Source organism: Oncorhynchus clarkii, chromosome 12 (genome assembly GCF_045791955.1).
Source record: "Oncorhynchus clarkii lewisi isolate Uvic-CL-2024 chromosome 12, UVic_Ocla_1.0, whole genome shotgun sequence".
NCBI lineage: Eukaryota > Metazoa > Chordata > Actinopteri > Salmoniformes > Salmonidae > Oncorhynchus > Oncorhynchus clarkii.
The window spans coordinates 14,273,434-14,297,951 of NC_092158.1; the positions used below are offsets into that span (position 1 = coordinate 14,273,434).

Genomic DNA, 24,518 nt, shown 5'->3' on the forward strand with positions numbered 1-24,518 from the left:
CAGAACCGGAATTCAGGACCGACAGTAGTATTGTTAAGAAGTGAATGAACATTGGGATAGTTTTAGAGGAAGGAATCAGAAGTGGTTGAATATGGATTTGTGCCTGACTTGCTTTCATTCCTCTTCATCTCCTCTTCCTCCATCTATTCCTCCCTACTTTCTCATTCCTCCTCTCCTCTTTCTCTTCTAATCCTCCTCCACTTCCCTCTATCGCTCTTCCTCCTCTCATCCTCTGTCTAGGTCCTTCAGGCGATGGGTTACCCTACAGGGTTTGATACGGACCTGGACTGCAGTGCAGACGAGAAGTCAGACGGAGAGGGGAGGAGTGAATCGTCCACACACAGCAATAACACAACACACTCAGACAGCTCAAATACACTGGAGGTACACTACACACACACACACACACACACACACACACACACACACACACACACACACACACACACACACACACACACACTCACACTCACACTCACACTCACACTCACACTCACACACATGCACACAGACAAGAAAAGGATCCAAACATTTCAAAGGTCCCTGTATGCGTGGCACTCAAGGGTACAGAAAGAATCTCCTTGTCCAAACAGCTAGGCTGCCCACGACAGCTGAAACAGAGCAGTACCTAGACAAATGCTTTTGCCCCAGTTTTTGTCTGACCCGCAATCTGGAGGCCACGCCCTGCAAGCCTGTGTACCTGGCCGAGACTGCCAAATATCAGTGCCACCAGCTTGCACCTACACCCGAGGCATCCCAGCGTGCCACGAGGGGCTGGTATTTAAGCAGCTTCTTGGCATCCTTCTATGAACAGCAGCCATTTACAACATGGGCAATGGACTCCATTGCATTTGACTCATGTAGAATACAAAATGGATCATGGTTTGCAGGGTACCAGAGTGCTAGATCATATTTTGTTGGTAGAGCTTGCAGCCTTAACAGTATAGGTGAGAATGTTGTTACCAACGGCAGCATTCTGGTACATGGAGACTCAATGGCAGGCCCACTGGGCCACTGGGCTAGTGCTGAGTGGTCAGCATTGTTTTTGATGAGCATAACATACCTACATGTATGTGGGTATCCATAATAAATGAACAATGAAAATGTCCCTGTCTCGTAACGAGCACGCGCACACACACACATACACACACACACACACATACGTGCACGCAAGGCCACCAGAAGCAATATACACTAAATCATTCTAAATATACATACTAAATATACACTAAATCATTCCTAAATCATGGACAGTTGGTCCTCCCTTTGCTGCTATAACAGCCTCCGCTCTTCTGGAAAGGCTTTCCACTAGATGTTGGAACATTGCTGCTGGGACTTGCTTCCATTCAGCCACAAGAGTATTAGTGAGGTCGGGCGCTGAGTTTGGGTGGTTAGGCCTGGCTCTTAGTTGGCATACCAATTCATCCCATAGGTGTTCAATGGGGTTGAGGTCAGGTCTCTATGCAGGCCAGTTAAGTTCTTCCACACCGATCTAGTCAAACCATTTCTGTATGGACCTCACTTTGTGCCTTTCCACTGGAAGCACAGAAATGTCATTGTATGCTGTAGTGTTAAGATTTCCCTTCACTGGAACTAAGGGGCTTAGTCCAAACCATGAAAAACAGTGCCAGACCATTACTCCTCCTCCACCAAACTTTACTGTTGGCACAATGCATTCGGGCAAGTAGCGTTCTCCTGGCATCCTCCAAACCCAGATTCGTCCATTGGACTGCCAGATGGTGAAGCGTGATTCATCGCTCCAGAGAACACGTTTCCACTGCTCCAGAGTCCAATGGCGGCGAGCTTTACACCCCTCCAGCCAACGCTTGGCATTGCGCATGGTGATCTTAGGCTTGTGTGCGGCTGCTCGGCCATGGAAACCCATTGTTTGTCTATGGAGAATGCATGGCTGTGTGCTCGATTTTAAACACCTGTCAGCAACGGGTGTGGCTGAAATAGCCATATCCACTAATTTGAAGGGGTGTCCACATACTTTTGTATATATAGTGTAGATTCTCTGTTGATCCAGTGTTGCTGGTTATGTTATCTGTCTGTAATCATATTTTTATTCTGTTCTTGTGGTCTCGCAGGTCCGAACTCAAGGTCCTATTCTGACGGCCAGCGGTAAGAACCCCGTCATGGAGCTCAATGAGAAACGCAGAGGTCTGAAGTACGAGCTCATATCAGAGAGCGGGGGCAGCCATGACAAACGCTTTGCCATGGAGGTGAGGAATGCACCGGCCGTTTCTCCACTGGAACAGTATATAACACACACACACACACACACACACACACACACACACACACACACACACACACACACACACACACTGACTGTCTAAGAACTTTGATACAACTCAATGGAGGTTGGTGCATACTACCTGGCTAGCTCATCAGATACTACATCAGTCTTTCCCAGAGCAGTGTAGTGTTGTCCCATCCAGTCATTCCTCCCTCCAGACCAGTGCAGTGTTGTCCCATCCAGTCATTCCTCCCTCCAGAGCAATGTAGTGTTGTCCCATCCAGTCATTGCTCCCTCCAGACCAGTTGTCTGCTCAGCTGTGATGATGTTTTCTGTCACGCCTCAGTGACTCTGTGATAGATCCACATCACTTTGCGAAGGTCAAGTCTGTCACACCTGACATGTAGTGTTTCTCCTGTCTGATGGATACAGGTGTTGAAGCTACAGATCCTTCCTCTGGCTGGTGTCATTAGTCAGCACCAGTAGCAATACAATACCACCAGACATACAGGATATCTCTATACTATACCACCAGACATACAGGATATCTCTATACCACCAGACATACAGGATATCTCTATACCACCAGACATACAGGATATCTCTATACCACCAGACATACAGGATATCTCTATACTATACCACCAGACATACAGGATATCTCTATACCACCAGATATACAGGATATCTCTATACTATACCACCAGACATACAGGATATCTCTATACCACCAGACATACAGGATATCTCTATACCACCAGATATACAGGATATCTCTATACTATACCACCAGACATACAGGATATCTCTATACCACCAGACATACAGGATATCTCTATACCACCAGATATACAGGATATCTCTATACCACCAGATATACAGGATATCTCTATACCACCAGACATACAGGATATCTCTATACTATACCACCAGACATACAGGATATCTCTATACCACCAGATATACAGGATATCTCTATACTATACCACCAGACATACAGGATATCTCTATACCACCAGACATACAGGATATCTCTATACCACCAGACATACAGGATATCTCTATACCACCAGACATATAGGATATCTCTATACTATACCACCAGATATACAGGATATCTCTATACCACCAGACATACAGGATATCTCTATACTATACCACCAGATATACAGGATATCTCTATACTATACCACCAGATATACAGGATATCTCTATACTATACCACCAGATATACAGGATATCTCTATACCACCAGACATACAGGATATCTCTATACTATACCACCAGATATACAGGATATCTCTATACCACCAGACATACAGGATATCTCTATACTATACCACCAGACATATAGGATATCTCTATACCACCATACATACAGGATATCTCTATACCACCAGACATATAGGATATCTCTATACCACCAGATATACAGGATATCTCTATACCACCAGACATACAGGATATCTCTATACCACCAGACATACAGGATATCTCTATACCACCAGACATACAGGATATCTCTATACTATACCACTAGACATACAGGATATCTCTATACCACCAGACATATAGGATATCTCTATACTATACCACCAGACATACAGGATATCTCTATACCACCAGACATACAGGATATCTCTATACCACCAGACATATAGGATATCTCTATACTATACCACCAGACATACAGGATATCTCTATACTATACCACTAGACATACAGGATATCTCTATACCACCAGACATATAGGATATCTCTATACTATACCACCAGACATACAGGATATCTCTATACCACCAGACATACAGGATATCTCTATACCACCAGACATACAGGATATCTCTATACCACCAGACATACAGGATATCTCTATACTATACCACCAGACATACAGGATATCTCTATACTATACCACCAGACATACAGGATATCTCTATACCACCAGACATACAGGATATCTCTATACCACCAGACATACAGGATATCTCTATACCACCAGACATATAGGATATCTCTATACTATACCACCAGACATACAGGATATCTCTATACCACCAGACATACAGGATATCTCTATACCACCAGACATACAGGATATCTCTATACCACCAGACATACAGGATATCTCTATACCACCAGACATACAGGATATCTCTATACTATACCACTAGACATACAGGATATCTCTATACTATACCACCATACATACAGGATATCTCTATACTATACCACCAGACATATAGGATATCTCTATACTATACCACCAGACATATAGGATATCTCTATACCACCAGACATATAGGATATCTTTATACTATACCACCAGACATACAGGATATCTCTATACTATACCACCAGACATACATGATATCTCTATACCACCAGACATACAGGATATCTCTATACTATACCACTAGACATACATTATATCTCTATACCACCAGACATACAGGATATCTCTATACTATACCACCAGACATACAGGATATCTCTATACTATACCACCAGACATACAGGATATCTCTATACTGTACCACTAGACATACAGGATATCTCTATACCACCAGACATACAGGATATCTCTATACTATACCACTAGACATACATGATATCTCTATACCACCAGACATACAGGATATCTCTATACTATACCACCAGACATACAGGATATCTCTATACCACTAGACATACAGGATATCTCTATACTATACCACTAGACATACAGGATATCTCTATACCACCAGACATACAGGATATCTCTATACTATACCACCAGACATACAGGATATCTCTATACTGTACCACTAGACATACAGGATATCTCTATACCACCAGACATACAGGATATCTCTATACTGTACCACTAGACATACATGATATCTCTATACCACCAGACATACAGGATATCTCTATACTATACCACCATACATACAGGATATCTCTAAACCACCAGATATACAGGATATCTCTATACTATACCACCAGACATACAGGATATCTCTATACCACCAGACATACAGGATATCTCTATACCACCAGATATACAGGATATCTCTATACCACCAGATATACAGGATATCTCTATACCACCAGACATACAGGATATCTCTATACCACCAGACATACAGGATATCTCTATACCACCAGACATACAGGATATCTCTATACTATACCACCAGATATACAGGATATCTCTATACCACCAGATATACAGGATATCTCTATACCACCAGACATACAGGATATCTCTATACCACCAGACATACAGGATATCTCTATACCACCAGACATACAGGATATCTCTATACCACCAGACATATAGGATATCTTTATACTATACCACCAGACATATAGGATATCTTTATACTATACCACCAGACATACAGGATATCTCTATACTATACCACCAGACATACATGATATCTCTATACCACCAGACATACATGATATCTCTATACCACCAGACATACAGGATATCTCTATACTATACCACCAGACATACAGGATATCTCTATACTATACCACCAGACATACAGGATATCTCTATACCACCAGACATACAGGATATCTCTATACTGTACCACCAGACATACAGGATATCTCTATACCACCAGACATTCATGATATCTCTATACCACCAGACATACAGGATATCTCTATACTATACCACCAGACATACAGGATATCTCTATACTATACCACCAGATATACAGGATATCTCTATACCACCAGACATACAGGATATCTCTATACTGTACCACCAGACATACAGGATATCTCTATACCACCAGACATACAGGATATCTCTATACTATACCACCAGATATACAGGATATCTCGATACCACCAGACATACAGGATATCTCTATACTATACCACCAGACATATAGGATATCTCTATACTATACCACCATACATACAGGATATCTCTATACCACCAGACATACAGGATATCTCTATACTATACCACTAGACATACATGATATCTCTATACTATACCACCAGACATACAGGATATCTCTATACTATACCACTAGACATACATGATATCTCTATACCACCAGACATACAGGATATCTCTATACTATACCACCAGACATACAGGATATCTCTATACTATACCACCAGACATACAGGATATCTCTATACTATACCACCAGATATACAGGATATCTCTATACCACCAGACATACAGGATATCTCTATACTGTACCACCAGACATACAGGATATCTCTATACCACCAGACATACAGGATATCTCTATACTATACCACCAGATATACAGGATATCTCTATACCACCAGACATACAGGATATCTCTATACTATACCACCAGACATATAGGATATCTCTATACTATACCACCAGACATACAGGATATCTCTATACCACCAGACATATAGGATATCTCTATACTATACCACCATACATACAGGATATCTCTATACCACCAGATATACAGGAGATCTCTATACTATACCACCAGACATATAGGATATCTCTATACTATACCACCAGATATACAGGATATCTCTATCCCACCAGACATACAGGATATCTCTATACTATACCACCAGATATACAGGATATCTCTATCCCACCAGACATTCAGGATATCTCTATACTATACCACCAGACATATAGGATATCTCTATACTATACCACCAGACATACATGATATCTCTATACCACCATACATACAGGATATCTCTATACTATACCACCAGACATATAGGATATCTCTATACCACCATACATACAGGATATCTCTATACTATACCACCAGACATATAGGATATCTCTATACTATACCACCAGACATATAGGATATCTCTATACTATACCACCAGACATACATGATATCTCTATACCACCAGACATACAGGATATCTCTATACTATACCACTAGACATACAGGATATCTCTATACCACTAGACATACAGGATATCCTGTAGTAAAACAGAAGATCAAATCAGATCAAATTTTATTGGTCACATACACGTGGTTAGCAGATGTTATTGCGAGTGTAGTGAAATGCTTGTGCTTCTAGATCCGACCGTGCAGCAGTACCTAACAGGTAATATTTAACAATTACACAACAAAACCTAATATCTAACAATTACACAACCAAACCTAATATCTAACAATTACACAACCAAACCTAATAGACACAATCTAGTAAAGGAATGGGATGAGAATATACAAGTATAAAATATATGGATGGGCAGTGACAGAGTGGCTAAGATGCAATATATAGTGAAGAATAGATAGTGAAATATACAGTATACATTATATATATATTAGATGAGTAAATAAAATAAAAATCCTTATCGATTCAAACTCAACAGACACATCTGATCAGCTCTTCTTTACCCAACGCATGCTTACTTGAGTGTGTGTGTGTGTGTGTCTCCCTCTGTCTCCAGGTGGAGGTGGATGGTCAGAAGTTCCGGGGGGCGGGGCCTAATAAGAAGGTAGCGAAGGCATCGGCTGCGTTGGCTGCTCTGGAGAAACTGTTCTCTGGTCCCAACGCCACCGCTATCAAGAAGAAGAAGATCATCCCTCAACACTCTGTACGTTAGCAGTACTGTCTCTCTGATCAGCTATCAACACGTTCTGTTTACAGGAGTCTGAGTGGTCAGTTAGCAATATACATTTTTTAGAGCAGGGCTCTCCAGCCCTGTTCCTGAAGAGTTACCGTCCTGTAGGGTTTCACTCCAACCCTGTTCCTGGAGAGCTACCGTCCTGTAGGGTATCACTCCAACCCTGTTCCTGAAGAGTTACCGTCCTGTAGGGTTTCACTCCAACCCTGTTCCTGGAGAGCTACCGTCCTGTAGGGTATCACTCCAACCCTGTTCCTGGAGAGTTACCGTCCTGTAGGGTATCACTCCAACCCTGTTCCTGGAGAGATACCGTCCTGTAGGGTTTCACTCCAACCCTGTTCCTGGAGAGTTACCGTCCTGTAGGGTTCCACTCCAACCCTGTTCCTGGAGAGTTACCGTCCTGTAGGGTTTCACTCCAACCCTGTTCCTGGAGAGTTACCGTCCTGTAGGGTATCACTCCAACCCTGTTCCTGGAGAGTTACCGTCCTGTAGGGTATCACTCCAACCCTGTTCCTGGAGAGATACCGTCCTGTAGGGTATCACTCCAACCCTGTTCCTGGAGAGTTACCGTCCTGTAGGGTTTCACTCCAACCCTGTTCCTGGAGAGCTACCGTCCTGTAGGGTATCACTCCAACCCTGTTCCTGGAGAGATACCGTCCTGTAGGGTTTCACTCCAACCCTGTTCCTGGAGAGTTACCGTCCTGTAGGGTTTCACTCCAACCCTGTTCCTGGAGAGCTACCGTCCTGTAGGGTATCACTCCAACCCTGTTCCTGGAGAGATACCGTCCTGTAGGGTATCACTCCAACCCTGTTCCTGGAGAGTTACCGTCCTGTAGGGTATCACTCCAACCCTGTTCCTGGAGAGATACCGTCCTGTAGGGTATCACTCCAGCCCTGTTCCTGGAGAGATACCGTCCTGTAGGGTTTCACTCCAACCCTGTTCCTGGAGAGATATCGTCCTGTAGGGTTTCACTCCAACCCTGTTCCTGGAGAGTTACCGTCCTGTAGGGTTTCACTCCAACCCTGTTCCTGGAGAGTTACCGTCCTGTAGGGTTTCACTCCAACCCTGTTCCTGGAGAGTTACCGTCCTGATCAGTAATCAATACTGCCTTGTTTACATTTACATTTAGCATACGCTCTTATCCGGAGCAATTTACAGGAGCAATTAGGGTTAAGTACCTTGCTCAAGGGCCCGATGCTCTTAACCCCTAGGCTACCTGAAGAATCTTATCAGGTATCAATACTTCCTCTCTTACCTTCTCAACCTGAGACAGTCTCTAATAGAGATTATTTCCAAACTATCAATACAGCCTGGTTACAGGGTAGTCTGATCAGTCATCAATACAGCCGGTTTACAGGGTAGTCTGATCAGTCATCAATACAGCCTGCTTACAGGGTAGTCTGATCAGTCATCAATGCTGCTTGTTTACAGGGTAGTCTGATCAGTCATCAATACAGCCTGCTTACAGGGTAGTCTGATCAGTCATCAATGCAGCCTGTTTACAGGGTAGTCTGATCAGTCATCAATACAGCCTGTTTACAGGGTAGTCTGATCAGTCATCAATACAGCCGGTTTACAGGGTAGTCTGATCAGTCATCAATACAGCCTGTTTACAGGGTAGTCTGATCAGTCATCAATGCTGCTTGTTTACAGGGTAGTCTGATCAGTCATCAATGCTGCTTGTTTACAGGGTAGTCTGATCAGTCATCAATGCAGCCTGTTTACAGGGTAGTCTGATCAGTTATCAATGCTGCTTGTTTACAGGGTAGTCTGATCAGTCATCAATACAGCCTGTTTACAGGGTAGTCTGATCAGTCATCAATGCTGCTTGTTTACAGGGTAGTCTGATCAGTCATCAATACAGCCTGTTTACAGGGTAGTCTGATCAGTCATCAATGCTGCTTGTTTACAGGGTAGTCTGATCAGTCATCAATACAGCCTGCTTGCAGGGTAGTCTGATCAGTCATCAATGCAGCCTGTTTACAGGGTAGTCTGATCAGTCATCAATACAGCCTGTTTACAGGGTAGTCTGATCAGTCATCAATACAGCCTGTTTACAGGGTAGTCTGATCAGTCATCAATGCTGCTTGTTTACAGGGTAGTCTGATCAGTCATCAATGCTGCTTGTTTACAGGGTAGTCTGATCAGTCATCAATACAGCCTGTTTACAGGGTAGTCTGATCAGTCATCAATGCTGCTTGTTTACAGTACTGTTTCTGTGTCCCTGTAGACAAAATGTTCCCTAGCTGCAGCAGTGGCAGCCTCAGCAGTAGCAGCCCAGGTGGCCAGAGGGAGAGGTAGAGCGGCAGCCCTGACCAGTGGAGCCTTCATTACCACAGCCACTGCACCAGGATACACACAGATACCAGGTACATGGAAATATGTGGGTCATCTTTTGTGTGTGTTTTGTCTCTGTCTGACCTGTCCAGTTCCCTGCCATAACTGTGTGTGTGTGTGTGGTGTGTGTGTGTGTGTGGTGTGCGTGTGTGCGTGTTATCATTATGTCCAGTCAACCAGCGATACTAATAGTCTACATGGCTTTAACATGTGTGACAGGCTTCGGGACCCCATATGGATACAGTGCTGCAGCCGCCCCAGCCTATGGTAAGTCTATAGGGTTAACATCTACCTCAATATTATTTTCCTTCCTACACCTGTTGGAGGCCCTACTGGAAAACAACACTGTATATTCCCATTGAATCTGAGTTACATATAGAGGTCGAAATTGAAACTGAAGAATCGGGCGAATTTAAGAGCTAAATTAAAAATGGAACTGATCATAACCTTTTGGTTCTTACTGTGGTTGGAGCAAGCCTTGCTGCGCTTCTTCACCCGCCTGAGTGTCCAGACTGCTGCTTGTTCTGCCCTTCTGCTTGTCTGTCTGTCCATCAGTCTGTCCACCCTGACTCTCTGGACATCTCTCTCCTCTGTGTAACCCCCCAGGCTCTCTATCCACAGCCAGACAGCTAGATAGACCATTCAAAGCTGCCCAGCCCAGGCAGAGACCGATGCCACCAACACACACAAAGACCGTCTATATGGGTTATACCCACTAACACTACCTCTGTAGACTACCTTCTAACCAAAGCTAGCTCTACTGTAATGCAGTACAGTACACACACACACATACACACACACACACACACACACACACAACCTCTTCCAACCAATTGTATCTCAAAGCCTTACTAAATCCTTATAAACAAGGGATACATTAACAGCGGACTGTTTAATTCACTCTACACTAGGGCTGTCCCCGACAAAAAAAAAAGTGTATGTCGACCGAGAGTATCGTCGCAAATGTTCCCTCAAATTATTTGTGGCACTGAGCAAATTTCAGGTCTGCTGGGCGCAAACTTGAACGTTGTGAAAATTCTGTGCAACTTCCAGCGCGTGTTTACTGTGAACACTGAGGTTGTACCTGCTTTAAGTAACAGTTTTACTGTGAACACTGAGGTTGTACCTGCTTTACGTTACAGTTTTACTGTGAACACTGAGGTTGTACCTGCTTTAAGTTACAGTTTTAACAGTGGCCAAGTAGGCTACGGTGGCTATTTGATCATAATGTAGGCCTACCATCAAAAACTATGGTGAAAATGCATCCCCTTACATGCTGACCAGACCGGACACGTCGCGTGCGCGAGCTTCACAAAATAAATTTAGAAATCCATGTTGTTTAATTATTGCACCCACACTGCTCGCGCATGCCAACGAGAGTTTGCGATGCCAAGGGCTAAAATAGAAGTCATTCCTATTTCTGACGCAGATCGCACTGCAAGTCCTGCCTCTCCCATCTCCTCATTGGTTTATAGAAGCAGGAACCCACGTGTCATCTCCGCATTGGTTATACCCACATGGGTAATTGAAAGACGAAATGTTTTGCCTGTTGTCGTGGTAATACTATGAAAGTGTAGATGCCAATCACCATATAAATTCAAAGATGAAAAAGCCTGGAAGGAGGAGAGATGACTAGAAATTATTCTCTTGGCCGTTTTGTGTGTGGATTAATTGTCGGAGTAAAGGACCTTGTGTATTTCAGGTAAAATAACAACTCAATGTTTATATCCCAGTACAAATTAGCTAGCAACAGCAAGCTAACTAGCTAAATTGCCATACATGTTTAATGCTTTTCGACCTGTCCCAAAATGTATGTTATTGGTTCAGAGTTGTCATTGGTTCAAGTACGTTGAAAACCAATTCTTATTTACAATGACGGCCTACCATAAGGCCTCCTGCGGGGACACGGGCTGGATAAATTGTTTTAATAAACTAGAAATATAACACAAAACACCCATCACAACACTACATAGAGACCTAAAACAACAACACAGCATAGCAGCAACACAACATGATAATAACATGGTAGCAACACAACATGGCAGCAACACAACATGGTAGCAGCACAAAATGGTAGCAGCACAAAACATGGTACAAACATTGGGCACAGACAACAGCACAAAGGGTAGAGACAACATTACATCACGCAATGCAGCCACAACTGTCAGTAAGAGTGTTGATCCACTTGTCCTTCAGACAAGGAGGTGACTGAAAATGTTGTTGTGTTGTTTGATGCAAGAAAACATAAAAAAAAAAAAAAATGCATTATTATTTCCATACCATTATTACAGCGAATTAGACAAATTATGCTACCCTCTGCCTATTGGCTACTTAGCTTATTCAATACTGTCTCAAAATACAACACTGACCCTTTAAGACCAAAAAGAAGTCTACTGCAGCTCTGATTGGTTATACTGAAGAGTACAGGCTGAGTCGTAATCAATAGAATCCTACTCCGATGCATTCTGCCTACAACAAAATCTCTTGCATAGTTCGTTTATGTTTCGGTATATTGCATTGAAAGTGGCTAATATTGGCCTCCCGAGTGGCGCACCGTCTAAGGCGTCACTCAAATCAAATAAAAGTTTATTTGTCACGTGCGCCGAATACAACAGGTGTAGGTAGACCTGCTTACTTACAGGCTCTAACCAATGGTGCGGGGAAAAATAAGGAAAAAATTGGTGTGTGTGTGTATAAGAAAATAATAAAACAACAGTAAAAAGGCATTTGAAAATAAGAGTAGCGAGGCTATATACAGACAACTTTGCAAGTTGCAGGCTGATTGAGGTAGTGTGTACATGTAGGTATCGTTAAAGTGACTATGCGTATATGATGAACAGAGAGTAGCAGAAGCGTAAAAAGAGGGGTTGGCGGGTGGTGGGACACAATGCAGATAGTCCGGTTAGCCAATGTGCGGGAGCACTGGTTGGTCGGGCCAATTTAGGTAGTATGTACATGAATGTATAGTTAAAGTGACTATGCATATAAGATAAACAGAGAGTAGCAGCAGTGTAAAAGAGGGGTTGGGAGGGGGCACACAACTAGAGACCCACGTTCGATCCCGGTCTGTATCACAACCAGCTGGGAGTCCAATAGGGCGGGGCACAATTGTCCCAGCGTCGTCCGGGTTAGGGGAGGGTTTGGCCAGGGGGGCTTTACTTGGCTCACCGCGCTCTAGCGACTCCTTGTGGTGGGCCAGGTGCCTGCGGGCTGACCTCGGTTGTCAGGTGAACAGTGTTTCCTCTGACACATTGGTGCGGCTGGCTTCCGGGTTCAGCTCGCAGGTGCATTTTGGCAGGTCATGTTTTGGAGGACGCATGACTTGGCCTTGGCCTCCCGAGACCGTTGGGGAGTTGCAGCGATGAGACAAGATCAAAATTGGGGAGAAAAAAACGAAAGAAAGTGGCTAAAATTGAGATGATTTGATCACTATTCCCACAGCAAAGGGAAACGTTGACTTGATAGTGTTAACTAACAGGGAAAACGCTAAAAAGTTGAGTAAAGTTCAATCTCGTGCTCCTCTCCGTGGGCAGATTTTTGTTATGCGCACTGCGCGGCAGTCTCGGGTCTACTGCGCCCGAGACTCTTAGAGGGAACATTGGTCATCTGTTCTGATAAAATCATTATCATGTGGTTTATCAAAATTCTAAAAGTAACTTTTATTGCTAACTATGTAAAAATAGCCTACATAAAGCTAACAAATAAAAACATTGAAGCTTGCAGCTAGAAAATATCCTGATAATAATAAATATCCTATAAATCACATTGGCTATACACTGAATGCAAGGAACTTGAAACATTGTATCAACTATCAACTTGGTACGGTCTTGAAGTTCGCGCTAGGCAAACTTGCAAAGTTGTATAAAATATTCTGCGCCAGTGAGATTTGGACAGACACAGCTGTAGATGATTTGCGAGAAGAGATTTGAAGTTATCAATTAGGCCTATTTTCCACCAGATAAGAGCAGGACATTTTTTTCCCCTTTCACACCGAGTGGTCAAAAGAGTTTTTTTCCAATAGACTACGTTGAGGAACTATTGTCATTCTCAATGGATGGAAAATCAGACTTTGTTTACTTGCTGTTTGAGGTGAAGAAAAAATAACTTTGAGAAGCTGTGGTGGTGGTGAGTTAAGACAATCAGAAATACTATCAGATCCCCAGATGGGCACATTTATATGCCTACATTTGCACGCTGGCCAGGTAGCCTAGACGCACTTTTATGGATAATCAGGTGCACGTGTGCTCTCACTCAACCAGAGCACTTACAAATAAGATGGAGGAATACTGGTGGTACTGGTGTGCCATCCCGCGACCTACGCAATGGATTCGTCTACTGAGGCATGCGTGAATCAGGCAGGTGTCTCGTGTGCCATACATTTTATATATATTTTCTACTGCTCGACTAAAAAAATATTGGTCGACCAACAGCCTATCGACCAAACAATCACCCAGTCAACTAAATGGGATCAGCCCTACTGTCCACATAATGTAGGTTTCCCACTTCTAGATTAGACTGGCTGGTCCTCTGGCTAGACTGGCTGGTCCTCTGGCTAGACTGGCTGGTCCTCTGGCTAGACTGGCTGGTCGGTCAGTCAGCTGTGGCCTGCTCAGTCTCTGCCAGGCAGCCAGTAGCTTGTCTAAGATCTCTGGAGGGTTTGAATATCTCCCATAGTCTCTTTCATCGCTACAAAACTAGATCAGATTCAATGTGCTCTGCTCTCCTCCACTCCCCTCCCCTTTCACTCTCAGCATAATTCAATATAGCACTTAGCGGTTTGAGGACAGCAACACTCACGATGCTCAATCACTCACACCCACTTTGTCTTACAGATTTATACACTCAAAAACATATGATCATGTAAAAAAATATATACATACTCTCTTGCTCTCTCTCTTTTCCTCTCCCTCTCTCTTTCCCCTCCCTCTCTTCCTTTCTCTCTTTTCCCCTCTCCATCTCTCTCTTTTCCCCTCCCTCCCTCCCTCCCTCCACCTCTCCTTCTCCCTCTCTCGATCACACAAACCCTAATCTTAGAACAAACTGGTCCTTGTGTGTTGTTGCGTGGCATTGGGAGGCCCCTCCCCTCTTTCACAGAGAGAGCTGCCTGTTTCTGGTTCTGGGGGCTTTGAATGAGTCTTATGTTCAGGATGGGAGACTGGACCGGGCTGGTTACAGGGTGGACACAACATATTCTAAAAGGAATCGCCAGAGAACCATGGGTTTGTATTCACAAAGACTCTCAGTGTAGGAGTGCTGATATAGGATCAGTTTTGCCTTTGAATAAGATTATATGAACAGGTGGGACCTGTCTGTATAGAGCCCAGCACTCCTACACTGATATACTTTTTGAATATGGGCCTTAACTTAGCATGGGGCTGGACTCCAGGCTCCATACTCCTTTATTTACACTGAAGTGGAGTGCTGTACGTTTGGTATTATCCAGTTATACAGTAGGTATCATAAACATTCACCCTGTTGGATCTTTCCAAATTGTGTTGCATTACAAAGTTTAATTGTGATTGTTTTGTCATTGATCTACACCAAATACTCCATGTCAAAGTGAAAAGAAAATTCTACATATTTTTTTTTTTACAAATGAATACATTTTTTTCATAACTAAAATATTGTTGTTGCAAAAGTATTCATCCCCTTTTTTCAGGGGGTGAATCACATAAGTCACATGGACTCACTCTGTGTGAAATAATAGTGGTTTACTTGAAGAAATGACAGACCTGCACTCAGTGAAATATTCTTTAAGATTTCATGTATTTTGTCAGAACAAACAGACTGCAGCTTTAGTCAGCGTTTGGAGAACAATAGTCATCCACCCACGTTTATAGATGACAACACATTGCCATACTGTTATTATTTACATCCATTAAATCATTGTAAATAAAGAAAGACGCTGTACTGAAATGTGTTTGTTCTCCAAATGCTGACGAAGGACGGACGCCGAAATGTGTCCATTTGTTAAGACTGCTGCTGCTAAAAATATATATTAAAAGTATATTAAAATAATATTTCAGTGAGTGCAGGTTTTTCCCTTTCTTTGAGTATATGTCTTTTGAACCCAGTTACTACTACAAGAATTTGATCTGAGCAAGCCAGTTTCTCTTTTTGAAATAATAGGGATTGACATGATTTTTGAATGACTTCCCCTTCCTCTGTCCCCCATACATACAACATCTAAGGTCCCTCAGTCCAGTATTCCATTTCAAACACAGATTCAAATATCAGGGAGCTTTTTTTGGAAGCCTCATAGAGAAAGGCACTGATTGGTAGATGGGTAACAATAACAAATCAGACATTGAATATCTCTTTAAGCACATGGTCAAGTTAATAATGAAGCTGTGGATGATGTATGAACCACCTAGACATATCGAAGATGCAGTCGTCCTGAAATGAGCTGCATCATGTATGCAACAAGGCACTAAAGTAATACCTTAAAAAAACATGACAAAGGAAAACACGTTTTGGCCTTAATGCAAAGCCTTGTGTTGCATTTGTCCCAAACATATCACTGAGGAACTGTCTCTTTATTTTCAAACATGGTGTTGGCTGCATCATGGTATTGGTATGCTTGACATCGGCAAAGACTGGGTCATTTTTCCAGGATAAAAACAAACGCAATGGAGCTAAGCACAGGCAAAATCCTAGAGGAAAACCTGGTTCAGTCTGCTTTCCACCAGTAACTGGAGGGTGAATTCACCTTTCAGCAGGACAATAACCTAAAACACAAGGCCATATATACACTGGAGTTGTTTACCAAGAAGACAGTGAATGTTCCTGAGTGGCCTAGTTACAGTTTTGATTTAAGCCTGCTTGAAGATTGATGGTAAGACTTGAAAGTTGCTGTCTAGCCATGATCCCCAACACCTTGACATCTTGAAATTAATAATGGGAAAATATTGCACAATCCAGGTGTGCAACGCTCTTAAGCCCTTGTTCAGACTGCAGGCCTTAATACATTAAACTAATTAGCTATTTAGCTATTAGCTAGGTAGCTGTTAGCTAGGTAGCTATTTAGCTATTAGCTAGGTAGCTATTTAGCTATTAGCTAGATAGCTATTTAGCTATTAGCTAGGTAGCTATTTGGCTTTCTAGCACATTCACTCATTTGTTTGTAAAAAGAAAAAAAGAACAAGCTCGTGTTCTTGTCAAACTGTCAACAGAGTAGCTAGCAAGCAACAAGTTATGCCAAGTAACAGTCTAAAACCACTTGAGGGTAAGTATATCCGATTTCACAGTTTAGACACAAGTCACACGGCCAGGAATCAGATTTGTATCGGACTTCAAGCCACCTACGAAGGAGGTTCGAAATGTGGCTTGAAATATCTGATTCCATGTGCTGCTTGGCTGTTCAGGCTGCAGGAGAAATATCTGATTCCATGTGCTGCTTGGCTGTTCAGGCTGCAGGAAAAATATCTGATTCCATGTGCTGCTTGGCTGTTCAGGCTGCAGGAAAAATATCTGATTCCATGTGCTGCTTGGCTGTTCAGGCTGCAGGAGAAATATCTGATTCCATGTGCTGCTTGGCTGTTCAGGCTGCAGGAAAAATATCTGATTCCATGTGCTGCTTGGCTGTTCAGGCTGCAGGAAAAATATCTGATTCCATGTGCTGCTTGGCTGTTCAGACTGCAGGAAAAATATCTGATTCCATGTGCTGCTTGGCTGTTCAGGCTGCAGGAAAAATATCTGATTCCATGTGCTGCTTGGCTGTTCAGGCTGCAGGAAAAATATCTGATTCCATGTGCTGCTTGGCTGTTCAGGCTGCAGGAAAAATATCTGATTCCATGTGCTGCTTGGCTGTTCAGGCTGCAGGAAAAATATCTGATTCCATGTGCTGCTTGGCTGTTCAGGCTGCAGGAAAAATATCTGATTCCATGTGCTGCTTGGCTGTTCAGGCTGCAGGAAAAATATCTGATTCCATGTGCTGCTTGGCTGTTCAGGCTGCAGGAAAAATATCTGATTCCATGTGCTGCTTGGCTGTTCAGGCTGCAGGAAAAATATCTGATTCCATGTGCTGCTTGGCTGTTCAGGCTGCAGGAAAAATATCTGATTCCATGTGCTGCTTGGCTGTTCAGGCTGCAGGAAAAATATCTGATTCCATGTGCTGCTTGGCTGTTCAGGCTGCAGGAAAAATATCAGATTCCATGTGCTGCTTGGCTGTTCAGACTGCAGGAAAAATATCTGATTCCATGTGCTGCTTGGCTGTTCAGGCTGCAGGAAAAATATCTGATTCCATGTGCTTTTTGGCTGTTCAGGCTGCAGGAAAAATATCTGATTCCATGTGCTGCTTGGCTGTTCAGGCTGCAGGAAAAATATCAGATTCGATATGCAAATAAAATTGGACTTGAGTCACTTCAAACTGCCAATGTGAACAAGGCTTTAGAGACTTGCCTAATAAGACTCACAGCTGTAATCACTGCCAAAGGTGTTTCTAACATGTATTGACTCAGGGGGGTGAATACTTATCTAATCAAGATATACATTTTTCCTTTTTCATCTTTAAAAATTGTAGAATTTTTCTTCCACTTTGACATTACAGAGTATTTTGTGTAGATCATTTACCAAGAATTATAATTACATCCATTTTAATCCCACTTTGTAACACAATAAAATGTGAAGAAATCCAAGTGGGTGAATACTTATGACAGTCTATGGGCCAGGACCATATATGTAATGTCTAAAATACCCAATTTATCCCTTAACCCTTGTGGCTCGATCCGACCCAGCCTGGTCTCTGCCTGCTATATTACCAGTGTTTCTTTAGTGCCCGCTCAGTCGTGTCAGTCATGGCATTATTAAGGAAGTCCTGGTATTGGCTGCTGTGAGATCAGATAACATATCCTGTCCACTACCCCCCCAGTCCCCGTCAGTGCTTCTGAGATGCTGTTGCATGCTGGTTAATCGTCCCCACTATTATCTATCTATCTATCTATCTATCAGACTCTTACTGGTGTGTGGCGCTCAGCCTCATGTTGCTGCTTTGGGATTTCTATATGGGTTCAAGACTGTGAGAAACACACACTCAAGAACACACACTCAAGTACACAATAATATCCTTTCCATATTACAGTACCTATAAACAAAGACACAAAGAAACCAGCCAACCAACCACAGCCCTGCATTGTTCACCACCATTGACATGTTGGTCTTCCTTCCTCCTCCTCCTCTCACACATTGCCCCTCTCTCTGTGTTCTACTGTATAGCTCTGCACACAGGGTCTGTCTAGGGCCTAGACCATAGAAATTAAATGCAATGCTGCTTTGACGATAGCATTTAAAAAATGGATAACCTGCTATTCTATTGATTCTAGTTCTGTGGCCTAGACTCTGGGTATAGTAGCTAGTAGATCAGAACATTTGTTTTTCTTTTGACCTGCCTGCCGTGGACTCATGTGGAGTATTCTCTGTTTTCATGTCTCCCCTCAAGGTTTCTCCCCCAACAGAATGCTTCTGTTGCCTGTTATGAAAATGCCCGCCTACCCCGTCCCCCACTACTCCTTCTTTTAGAACAGGGACCCCAAAACACCCCACTAGAAGGGAATCTGAGTCTTTTTATTTGTCCTACATATGGAGGGAGAAGGACTTGAGCAGAAGATGATTTGTAAAAGAAGTGTATTTTGATGATAAAGATTTAAAAAATAATAAAAAATAAAACTTGAAGGATTTGTACCGTGAATTGTTACCTCATTCTTTTGAATCTAAATTATATCAGACTTTTTTGTTATTTGTTGTTTCTGTTCTTAAGTAGGAAAGATTTAGGCCTTGCAATTTGGCACAGAACACATTCTCTGTAAACCTGAGCTGTGTGAAGGATGCATAGGAATTATAATGGAACTATTGTGGACAAATAAAACCTTTATATATCCTACAACAATCTGAGCACTGCCTGTTGTCTAACCAAAACAAGGGACAGTAATAGTATATACAGCCTTATGGGCTACGCTATTGTAGCACTCTCTATTTGGCTAGAGAAGCTATTTGAAGCTATTTCCTGGTTGGAACAGAAAGTTACTAAGGAAGTTGCATGGACTTGACAAGAAACAGGAAATGCTGCTGTTATGAATAGGAGGTAGAGTGTAGGTGAATATGGTGGTGGCATGGGAGCAGAGTTTTTAGCAGTGTAGTGATTCAGTACCAGAGGTCAACAAATTCTAATCATTTGTACACTGTAAATTGACCACAAACTAAATTGTATTTGAAAATGGATATTCTAATAGATCGAAGCTCAGACCCACTGCTATCATTTCATTACATTACAATTCAGTTTATTCAGGGAGAATTCCGATTCTAATTTCAGTTTAAATCCTGAATTGACTGAATGAAATGGAATTGACCCTGGTCATGGATATCTTGATGAAATCATCACCTGTTCTGTCCTGTCATAATCCTGAGTCTGACCCCTCATAACCCTCATAACCCTGAGTCTGACCCCTCGTAACCCTGAGTCTGACCCCTCGTAACCCTGAGTCTGACCCCTCGTAACCCTGAGTCTGACCCCTCGTAACCCTGAGTCTGACCCCTCGTAACCCTGAGTCTGACCCCTCGTAACCCCTGAGTCTGACCCCTCGAAACCCCTGAGTCTGACCCCTCGTAACCCCTGAGTCTGACCCCTCGTAACCCCTGAGTCTGACCCCTCGTAACCCCTGAGTCTGACCCCTCGTAACCCCTGAGTCTGACCCCTCGTAACCCCTGAGTCTGACCCCTCGTAAACCCTGAGTCTGACCCCTCGTAAACCCTGAGTCTGACCCCTCGTAACCCTGAGTCTGACCCCTCGTAACCCTCACAACCCCCACGCCACTCTCTCATTGCACATTGGGTTCCCGAACCCATTCCGTGAACACCATTCACAGTTCACACAGCAATCTGATATGGCTGCTTAGTTGGCTGGTTCCCCTGTGTCCAATCGAATACACCTATTGCATAGCACAGCACAGCACTGGACACATGGAAATATGGAACCACAGCTACACACTGGAGAATGGAAAGCAGCAACAAGGGACCCTATCCAACCAATGGAGACTGCTATGTAATTTGTCCTGGGCCCGGTTTCCCGATAGCGATATAATTTAGGCTTACGAGTGTTTAACGATGCATCTTTCCTACAACGGACGAAGATGCAACATTTCCCTAAACACCAAGCAGAGAGAACCGTCGCTAGGTGCGTCGTTGGAGCATGTCGATACTGATAGGATTGAAAGAAAGGGAGCGCTGCTCTCGGATCAGCTTTCTCCATGAAAACCTCTCCTAAACATTAAAGTTATTTCACAATACTGACAACAGATCAGCTTCTAGAGAGATTTTACCGCCTACGGCTGCAAATATATAGCCGGCTTATTCTAATGCTTAACCAATTAAATGCACTAGATCACAGATTTGGCTAATCATTGTGCACATGTTACGCTACACATCATGGAATATATTGAGACAAATGACAGACAATAGCCTACAAGTAGCAAAATAGAACTCAGTTGATTGAACATGAAATGTATTTCAATATGATTGAAACAGGTCTATAGCTTACTGTTTACAATTTTAATGCAGTCATCTGGTTTTTCATTTGAACCATCTTCTTATACGTCACTTTTTGTATCAATTGCAAAGACATTGGCAACATTGTATTTGTAGTCGACTTTGGTCACAGAGAGACGGATAAACCATGTGATTCTATGTTTAGAGGCGATCTTCTGTGTATAAAGTGACGCGGGAGGGCAAAAGCGTATCTAACTACGCACTTAGCTGAGGCAGGCGTTAGATTACAAGTGTTTTTAAGTGCAACATTAATAACGATGGTTTTGGGAAACGGCTCTGAGATTTAACAATGCTCCTACGAAGGTTCTAATATGGAACTTCGCCTTCAGATGGTTTTGGGAAACGGCTCTGAGATTTAACAATGCTCCGACGAAGGTTCTAATGTGGAACTTCGCCTTCAGATGGTTTTGGGAAACGGCTCTGAGATTTAACAATGCTCCTACGAAGGTTCTAATATGGAACTTCGCCTTCAGATGGTTTTGGGAAACGGCTCTGAGATTTAACAATGCTCCGACGAAAGTTATAATGTGGAACTTCGCCTTCAGATGGTTTTGGGAAACCGGGCCCTGCTTCATCTCTGTGGTTGTTTTACTTTTCCATTTGTTTTATTGGTGAGTGCATCAGTGTGACTCAGCTGTCCAGTCAGTCCTCTCCCCGGGGGCCAGCTACCGGAGTTTAGCCAGTTCAGTCACAACGCTACTCCCTACCTGGCCTTATGGCTCACTACACAACAACCTACATACTGTTCTGTATACAACACAGTGAAGTCCAAATTGGAATTCATTCAGCATCCATCTATATTTTTACCCAAATATAGATTTTCTGTTAAACCCTAAAAGTGATCTTATATTGACTCCTAAAATATATCTAATATGAGGATATTTGGGTCAATCTGAGAAGGTTGTGTGTCCGTGCTGGCCCGTGGCTGAGAGGATGTGGTCCCCATCACCATTGAGAGAAAAGCCCCTTGGGTTATGGTCCATTTAGGACTGCCATCTCCATGGTTATCACTATGAGGCACAGCCATAGACCAGAGGTCCCAGTGTCCTCTCCAATGGTTGGTTGAAACCAAGCTCAGTGACAGCCAGGGGAAGCCCATTCTGTCTGATCCCAACCCTCCTACCATGGGCTCCCTCTCGCTTCTTCTCCCATGGGCTCCCCATCTCTCTTTCTCTCTCTCTCTCTCTTCCTCATTTCCTCTCTCCCTCTCTCCTCTGTCATTGGGTCCCCCTCTCTCCCTCTCCCATGGGCTCTTCCTTTCTCATGGGCTCTCTCCTTCTCTCTCTCCTCCTCTCTTCCTTTCTCATGGGCTTCCCCTCTCTCCCTTTCCCATAGGCGCTCTCTCTCCTTCTCTCTCCCTTTCCCATGGGCTCCCCCTCTCTCCCATGGCCTCTCCCTATCCTCCATCTCCTCCTCGCTCTCCTCCTCTCTCCCATGGGCTTCCCCTCTCTTCCTCTCCCATAGGCTCCCCCTCTTGCTTCATCTCCCACGGGCTCTCTATCTCTCTCCCCATCTTCCTCTCTCCCTCTCCCTCTCCCATGGGCTCTCCATCTCTCTCTCCCTGCCTCTCTCCCTCTCCCATGGGCTCTCCATCTCTCTCTCCCTGCCTCTCTCCCTCTCCCATGGGCTCTCCATCTCTCTCTCCCTGCCTCTCTCCCTCTCCCATGGGCTCTCCATCTCTCTCCCTCTCCCTCTCCCATGGCCTCTCCCTATCCTCCATCTCCTCCTCGCTCTCCTCCTCTCTCCCTCTCTCCCATGGGCTTCCCCTCTCTTCCTCTCCCTCTCTCTTCCATAGGCTCCCCCTCTCGCTTCATCTCCCACGGGCTCTCCATCTCTCTCCCCATCTTCCTCTCTCCCTCTCCCTCTCCCATGGGCTCTCCATCTCTCTCTCCCCATCTTCCTCCCTTTCTCTCTCTCCCATGGGCTCTCCATCTCTCCCCATCTTCCTCTCTCCCTCTCCCATGGGCTCTCCATCTCTCTCCCCATCTTCCTCTCTCCCTCTCCCTCTCCTATGGGCTCTCCATCTCTCTCTCCCTATCTTCCTCCCTCTCTCCCTCTCCCATGGGCTCTCCATCTCTCTCTCCCTATCTTCCTCCCTCTCTCTCCCTCTCCCATGGGCTCTCCATCTCTCTCTCCCTATCTTCCTCCCTCTCTCTCCCTCTACCATGGGCTCTCCATCTCTCTCTCCCTATCTTCCTCCCTCTCTCCCTCTCCCATGGGCTCTCCATCTCTCTCTCCCTATCTTCCTCCCTCTCTCCCTCTCCCATGGGCTCTCCATCTCTCTCTCCCTATCTTCCTCCCTCTCTCCCTCTCCCATGGGCTCTCCCTCTCTTGTCGTGATGGCAGCCATCCTACTATACTCTCTCCAAAATCACAACATTGGATTTGATTTGTCAGAGTTATGTACTAATCACATTGTCTTAAAGAAATCACGTTAAAGCAGCTACATGTCGTATCACATCTCTCTGCTTTAATATTTTAAATGAATGAGTTTGTTTGTTTTTAAATGTCCAATAGTTTTCCGTTTTAATTTTAGTTGGATTGATTTTGTCAGAAAGTGGTAACCGTTGCAACTTAAGTTGTTGATGTCTTTTTAACCTGACCCCTCCCCAGTGCAATGAAAACCCCACGTACAGTACAGCCAGACAGAGCAGAGATAACAACCTATGTCGAGAGTAAGATATGCTGTCTCCTACAGGGCCACCACAGTAATTACACTATCTGTCTCTGCTCTTCTCCTCACTGTAGGTGGTCTTTTCATTGACAATCCCTTTTATCAGCCTCGGACCATC

General features: G+C 43.7%; 1 protein-coding gene across 4 annotated transcripts in view; it reads left to right on the top strand.

The window, feature by feature from the left end:
* LOC139422738 (spermatid perinuclear RNA-binding protein-like) overlaps window positions 1-19,851 on the top strand; it is a 186,157-nt gene extending 166,306 nt beyond the window's left edge. For all 4 annotated transcript variants that reach the window (XM_071174051.1, XM_071174053.1, XM_071174049.1 and 1 more), the window contains exons 13-18: window positions 241-384; window positions 2,091-2,225; window positions 7,674-7,820; window positions 10,082-10,220; window positions 10,408-10,455; window positions 19,625-19,851. In XM_071174051.1, coding sequence (XP_071030152.1) covers window positions 241-384; window positions 2,091-2,225; window positions 7,674-7,820; window positions 10,082-10,220; window positions 10,408-10,455; window positions 19,625-19,704 — 693 coding nt within the window. In that variant the 3' untranslated portion in view covers window positions 19,705-19,851. The remainder of the gene's footprint in view (window positions 1-240; window positions 385-2,090; window positions 2,226-7,673; window positions 7,821-10,081; window positions 10,221-10,407; window positions 10,456-19,624) is intronic.
* Window positions 19,852-24,518: the final 4,667 nt, after the last annotated feature.